This window comes from Triticum dicoccoides, chromosome 3B, assembly GCF_002162155.2.
Source record: "Triticum dicoccoides isolate Atlit2015 ecotype Zavitan chromosome 3B, WEW_v2.0, whole genome shotgun sequence".
In the NCBI taxonomy this organism is placed as follows: domain Eukaryota; kingdom Viridiplantae; phylum Streptophyta; class Magnoliopsida; order Poales; family Poaceae; genus Triticum; species Triticum dicoccoides.
Window position 1 is genome coordinate 116,320,905 of NC_041385.1, and position 7,147 is coordinate 116,328,051.

Consider the following 7,147-nt stretch of genomic DNA (forward strand, 5'->3'; position numbering starts at 1 on the left):
ACCCTATTCCGGCACCCTGCCGGAGGGGGATCCATCACCTGTGGCCATCTTCATCATCCCGGTGCTCTCCATGACGAGGAGGGAGCAGTTCACCCTCGGGGCTGAGGGTATGTACCAGTAGCTATGTGTTTGATCTCTCTCTCTCTCTCTCATGTTCTTGATATGACACGATCTTGATGTATTGCCAGCTTTTCTATTATAGTTGGATCTTATGATGTTTCTCCCCCTCTACCTTCTTGTAATGGATTGAGTTTTCCCTTTGAAGTTATCTTATCGGATTGAGTCTTTAAGGATTTGAGAACACTTGATGTATGTCTTGCGTGGGATACCCATGGTGACAATGGGGTATTCTATTGATTCACTTGATGTATGTTTTGGTGATCAACTCGCGGGTTCAATGACCATGTGAACTTATGCATAGGGGTTGGCACACGTTTCCGTCTTGACTCTCTGGTAGAAACTTTGGGGCACTCTTTGAAGTTTTTTGTGTTGGTTTGAATAGATGAATCTGAGATTGTGTGATGCATATCGTATAATCATACCCACTGATACTTGAGGTGACATTGGAGTATCTAGGTGACATTAGGGTTTTGGTTGATGTGTGTCTTAAGGTGTTATTTTACTATGAACTCTAGGGTTGTTTGTGACACTTATAGTAATAGCCCAATGGATTAATCAGAAAGAATAACTTTGAGGTGGTTTCGTACCCTACAATGATTTCTTTGTTTGTTCTCCAATATTAGTGACTTTGGAGTGAATCTTTGTTGCATGTTGAGGGATAGTTATATGATCCAATTATGTTATTATTGTTGAGAGAACTTGCACTAGTGAAAGTATGAACCCTAGGCCTTGTTTCGAAGCATTGCAATACCATTTTTGCTCACTTTTATTACTTGTCACCTTGTTGTTTTTATAATTTCAGATTACAAAAACCTATATCTACCATCCATATTGCACTTGTATCACCATCTCTTCGTCGAACTAGTGCACCTATACAATTTACCATTGTATTGGGTATGTTGGAGACACAAGAGACTCTTTGTTATTTGGTTGCAGGGTTGTTTAAGAGAGACCATCTTCATCCTACGCCTCCCACAGATTGATAAACCTTAGGTCATCCACTTGATGGAAATTTGCTACTGTCCTACAAACCTCTGCACTTGGAGGCCCAACAATGTCTACAAGAAGAGGGTTGCGTAGTAGACATCACACCATGCCGTCGTGCTGAAGGAACTCATCTACTTCCTCGACACCTTGCTGGATCAAGAAGGCGAGGGACGTTATCTCACTAAACGTGTGCAGAACTCGGAGGTGCCCTACGTTCGGTGCTTGATCGGTCGGAGCTAGAAGAAGTTCGACTACATCAACCGTTTATCAAACGCTTCCGCTTTCGATCTACGAGGGTACGTAGACACACTCTCCCCATCTTGTTGCTATGCATCTCCTAGATAGATCTTGCGTGAGCTGGTTAGTGGCTACAGGCAAGAGGGCGTGAAAGATGTAGTGACATCGGTCCCTGGCAACGGCCAGAATCAGGTGTAATGATGGATGCAGGCACATTGGGGGCTGCTGTCGCGGGAGGAGCAGGCGGTCCTAGCCGGGACGTGTGAAACACAAAAGAACAATCCACTTTTTTAGTCCTCTAAACCCTAGGCTGAGTTGGCATGCCCAATCAGCATTCCTTGCGGTCATAACCGCTTTACCAACGCTAAACCGAGACCAGGTGACCAAGTTGAGTTTTGAATCTGTGGTAATTTGAGAGTGTATTTTGACTTGTTTAGACATTCAGAGTTGTAACTAAACTGATTGGTTATTCCGGGGATGAAATATGAACCTTTCTCTAGAAACTACACTCAATTCAAGCAAAGTGGTGGAGTAACTAACTAACGAGGAGCAGAGGAGTTGGAGCTGCAGCCAGCCAAGCACACCCGCGTTGCTCGTAGTGGCGGCTCGGGGAACCCTAGTCCTGTTAGCCCTCGCCTCCACCACCTCTTCCTCGCCGCCGCCGGTGGCGGGGCCTTCCATGGGCGTGTCTCCTCTCCCTCCTTGGCAGCGGAGCGGCTGGTGGCGGCGGCGCTACTTGATGACGGGTGTGGTGGGGGTGCTCCACCCGGTGGTGTGCCTTGGCTTGCAGTGATGGCTTGGGATGCCGATCCTTTCGATCTGATTTGGGTGGGTTGGTGGAGCTCGGGCCAAAGTTGCAGTTGGTCGTGTGCCTCGTCGGCTGATGTGGCATGGGGCTTTGGTCGATAGGCGGGCGATGGCGGGCTGATCGGGGCAGCATGGGGGCATGCTGCCGTGAAAATAATGGTGGTTGTCCGCGTGCTCTTTTTGCATCATGGCATCGTCTACATGATCAGTCCTCGTCGATTTGGTCACCGACGTGTTCTGGAACTACCGCTGGAGATCCTGCCCAAGATATCTGGATCAGATAGAATTCGGTCGTGCATGCCATATCAGCCTACGAGGTTCCATGACGGTGTGGCGTGAAGCTCTATTGTTTGTTGGCACCATGGGACATGTCAGCTTCTCGATTTCTATGGTGTAGACAACTTGGAGAAGGTCATAGTGGTTGAGAATGGAGAATCAGTTAGACGAATAGAGCCTTCGAGGAGATGGAGTCAACCAGGTGTTTGGTAACTCTTAGGAGCAGCAATGTCAAGTGGGGGCGGCAACACTGGAGGAATTCAATTTTGGTGGTGCTCCTTGGATACCGAGCCATGACTTTCAGGGTGACAATCAAAGGTCTGGCCTTCATTGGTTGTGCTTCACAATTGCCTTGCTGAAGGAATTATTTTGAGAGCTCGGACTTCTCCAGGGTGAAAATCTAAGATCTTGGATCGGGCAACAATGGTGCTTGTGCACTGTTTCTTTCTTGGCGGCGTTGTTTTTGGAGAACTTTTATGTTTTTCGGTTGTTGTATTTGGTGGTGATTTGTGTACGGCTGCTGAGAGAAGTCGGTCGCTGTGGCGGGACCTTTGTTTTTTCCTTTTTTTTGATTGTATGCATCCTGGATGTCGTTGCGACATCTTGTAGGTGCAGAGATTCGGTGGATATTAATATATTCCCTTTAAAAAAATTTCAAGCAAAGTGGCGATGTTTTTCAGTCAAACAAATACTACCAGAAAAGGAGCAAATCCCCCGTGATATATCCCATCGCATACTGACAAGACGACCCGGGCGACATTTCTTCTCGCGCAAGGCCAACACGAAATGGCAGGCCCGTAAATAGGCCGAAACCCCGATGCCCCTCCCGGGAACCCCGCGAAGTTTCCCACCTCCCCCTCCCCTCCCTCTCCCCTCGTGCGGCCGTCAAACCCCGTCGGCGCCGTCAAACCCAGCGGCTAACGGCGGCGCGAACGACGCTAATCCGAATATATAATCCCCCGCCCCCCGCGGCTCTCCTCCCCACACACCAAGAGCAGGAGGATCACTCCCAGAATCACCGGCTAAGCTTAAGCTCCCTCGTGATCTCAAAAACCATCTTTTTTTCCTCTTTCCACCTCGTGCTTACCGACGGGGTCCCTCCCTGCCATGGAGTCCGTCGGCGTCGCCCCTGCCCCCGCGGCGGTGGCGGTGGCGGAGCAGAAGATGAAGCTTCTCGAGCCGAGGAAGGAGCCCCTCGCCTCCGCCGCCGCCGCCGCCGCCAAGGCGCCGTGCAAGTGGGCGATGAAGAAGAAGCTCGTGGGCGGCGACGCCGGCTACGTGCTCGAGGACGTGCCCCACCTCACCGACTACATGCCCGAGCTCCCGGTGCGTGCCACAGCCCCCGTGCTCCTCTTGCTGTCTCACGTTCCGATCGCCTGGTGCTCTCGTCTGGTTGATTTCCCGTCGCGGGGATCAGCTCGGAGCTGCCAAGTCTCTATGCTTTCCCGGCCCCCTTTTTTGGCGCCCTTCTGTGGATTCTCCGCATCTTTATATTTTTCACGATTTTCCTTGGATTCGAGGATAAACTGATCGCCATGCAGTCCAGCTGCTCCAACAATTTTGGAACATAGGGACATCAATCGATAGATCGATCCCCGAAAACATAGCGATTTTGCAACATAGCGATTTGTTTGCAGATTACAGTTACAGAATCCTTGAACTGAATCGATTGCTCACCTCTTGTTACCGTTGCTGATCTGCAGACGTACCCGAATCCCCTCCAGGACAACCCTGCCTACTCGGTCGTCAAGTAAGAATTCCCCTCCTTTCTTTGCCCTGCACAGTCCAGTTCCATCCAAACACGCATGTTTCCCGAAGCTGACCTTTCTTCCTGCTCCCACCACGTGTTGTCCATCCCAGGCAGTACTTCGTCAACACGGACGACACCGTCACGCAAAAGGTGAGAAATTTTCTGTGTTATACTTTTGGTCTAACAGAATGCCATGACCGTCGCAGGTAATCTGGTGAGGCTGACTTTTGTGGGTCGATTGCAGATTGTTGTTCGTAAGAACAGTGCGAGAGGCACCCACTTCCGGCGCGCCGGGCCGCGGCAGAGGGTGTACTTCCAGCCCGACGACGTGAACGCGGCCATCGTCACCTGCGGCGGCCTTTGCCCCGGGCTCAACACGGTCATCCGCGAGCTCGTGTGCGGGTTGTACGACATGTACGGTGTCACCAGTGTTGTTGGCATAGAGGTGAGGACTTCTGGAGTTGCTGCTCTTGTTTGTTCTCCATGTGTAAATTACAATGCTCCGGTTAGTATTTTAGGATTAGCATGGTGCTTTGTTACGATGCTAACGAGGCTATTTAATTGCAGTAACTGATTTTGACTGCTTAGGAAGGTGTGATTTAGAACAGACTGCCTGGGAATACAATATTGACGGTGACACCAATAAGCATTTTCAGCTGTCACCTAATAACATGATGCTGCAATGTTGATAAGCCTGAAACTGTTTAGAAGTGTGTACTTCGGAACAAACTCCCTGAGAATACAATATTGATGGTGACACTAATAAGCATTGTTTGCTGGCACTTAATGACATGGTGTTGTCATTAGCTAGGCCTCAATATAATACTGCTATTTGTCAACCGTTATGTTCACTCTGTTTTTGTTTTCTGAACCTAATTCTGGATGTGCAATATGCAGGGTGGATACAAGGGTTTCTATTCTCGAAACACCGTTACATTGACACCCAAATCAGTGAACGACATCCACAAGAGAGGGGGGACCATTCTTGGAACTTCAAGGGGTGGGCATGACACTGCCAAAATTGTGGATAGTCTTCAGGACCGTGGCATTAACCAGGTCTACATCATTGGAGGTGATGGTACTCAGCAAGGCGCTTCCGTAATTTATGAGGTAACAACATTGCTACTGCAGGAAGGTCTCAATCAAATGCTCAATTCCATGTCTCACATACAACTGCTTAAACTTAATTTCAGGAAGTCCGTAGACGGGGCCTCAAATGTGCAGTGGTCGGTGTCCCAAAGACCATTGATAATGATATTGCGGTACTCCCCTCTTTCCTTTGCCCCTGCATTTATGTACAAGAGTGATTGTTTTCCACACTAGTTGTGATTTTGATGTTGAATTGTCCACACAGGTGATTGACAAATCTTTTGGATTTGACACTGCTGTGGAGGAGGCTCAAAGAGCAATCAACGCTGCTCATGTTGAAGCTGAAAGTGCAGAGAATGGCATTGGTGTCGTGAAGCTAATGGGCCGCAACAGTGGTACGTCTCTTTCCTTGTTACAAACTTGCAGTCACGTTTTCAAGTAATACCCGCTCCTGCATATTCTGAAGGAAAGTGATTTTAAGTAAATAATAATGAGTTCTAAATTCTATTGATGCAGGGTTCATCGCAATGTATGCTACTCTAGCTAGTCGTGATGTGGTATGTTGTTTTCATCCTATAAGTTCATTACACTAATCAACATAACAGTAATGTCGAGTCGGAGACTGACCACTTTGCTTTGCTTGTTATCTCAGGATTGTTGCTTAATCCCAGAGTCTCCATTCTACCTTGAAGGGAAAGGAGGCCTCCTTGAGTTCGTCGAGAAACGGCTCAAGGATAGTGGTCATATGGTCATTGTGGTGGCCGAGGGTGCTGGCCAAGATCTCATCGCCCAAAGCATGAACTTTGTGGACACTCAGGATGCTTCTGGAAATAAGCTGCTTCTGGATGTTGGCCTTTGGCTATCCCAGAAGATCAAGGTCAGATTCCTGGTCCAAACTTTCCTTTCCCTGTCAATGTGGGGACAAGCAATGCTCTTTATCTCTTTGGCTCATTCAAGTATATTAGCATTGAGTCATGATAGAATTAGCAACAAGCCACTTGTTAGTAGATTGAAAGTTTGAAGCCGAAAGAAAGCCCTGGTCATATTCCACCACTGAATTGCTTGGCGTTCTTCATCATGCAGGATCATTTCAAGAAGAAGACCAACTTCCCCATAACTCTCAAGTACATTGACCCGACATACATGATCCGCGCGGTCCGGTCAAACGCCTCTGACAACGTCTACTGCACCCTGCTTGCGCACAGCGCCCTCCATGGCGCCATGGCAGGATACAGTGGCTTCACCGTCGCGCCCGTGAACGGCAGACATGCTTACATCCCATTCTATGTAAGTACAGCAGGAAACAGTGATCACACCTGAGATCTGTTGGAACTCCTATCAAACCTTATGCTGATAGTCTAAAATTTTGGCTGCAGAGAATCACTGAGAAGCAGAACAAGGTCGTGATCACTGACAGGATGTGGGCGAGGGTGCTGTGCTCGACGAACCAGCCCTGCTTCCTGAGCCACGAGGATGTCGAGAACATGAAGCACGATGACGACGAGCGCCACCACCTGCACAACACGCAGCTCCTCGATGGCTCACGGGCGAAGTGCTCACCCAACTGTAACGGGTCAGCTGGAGCAGAGTGAGAGGCACAAAGCTGTTGGGATGGATATATTGAGCATGTGTAATTATAGCTATTCTTTTTTAACCTTCTCTTGTGAGTTTTTTAGCTTGCCTTGTAGTAGAGACTTCTCCGGAGAATTACTGTATAACTATATATAATAAGGGTTCCACGATGGCAATCTTTGGTGGTAGAAGCTCGATTTTGTAGATTAGAAAATGCTAAGTTTTGGGTTCGAGCTCTTCGCAACAGAAGCTCTTTTGCAACACTTCATCTGAATCCTGGTTTATTATTCACTTGTAAAGAATTGCAAA

At 48.4% G+C, this 7,147-nt stretch overlaps 1 protein-coding gene across 1 annotated transcript; it reads left to right on the forward strand.

Annotated features, from left to right (window-relative positions):
- Window positions 1-3,316: 3,316 nt before the first annotated feature.
- LOC119275072 (ATP-dependent 6-phosphofructokinase 6-like) lies at window positions 3,317-7,104 on the forward strand. Its single transcript, XM_037555852.1, has 11 exons — window positions 3,317-3,753; window positions 4,131-4,177; window positions 4,288-4,327; window positions 4,422-4,622; window positions 5,075-5,287; window positions 5,371-5,439; window positions 5,532-5,661; window positions 5,783-5,823; window positions 5,919-6,143; window positions 6,350-6,553; window positions 6,643-7,104. The coding sequence occupies exons 1-11, from the start codon at window positions 3,535-3,537 to the stop codon at window positions 6,856-6,858; spliced, it is 1,605 nt and encodes a 534-aa protein (XP_037411749.1). The 5' UTR covers window positions 3,317-3,534; the 3' UTR covers window positions 6,859-7,104.
- Window positions 7,105-7,147: the final 43 nt, after the last annotated feature.

Coding starts and splice junctions, on each gene's coding strand:
- LOC119275072 (XM_037555852.1), top strand. CDS start 3,535: ATGGAGTCCGTCGGCGTCGCCCCTGCCCCCGCGGCGGTGGCGGTGGCG. Junction 4,623..5,074: donor CCAGTGTTGTTGGCATAGAG/GTGAGGACTTCT, acceptor TGCAATATGCAG/GGTGGATACAAGGGTTTCTA. Junction 5,288..5,370: donor GCGCTTCCGTAATTTATGAG/GTAACAACATTG, acceptor ACTTAATTTCAG/GAAGTCCGTAGACGGGGCCT.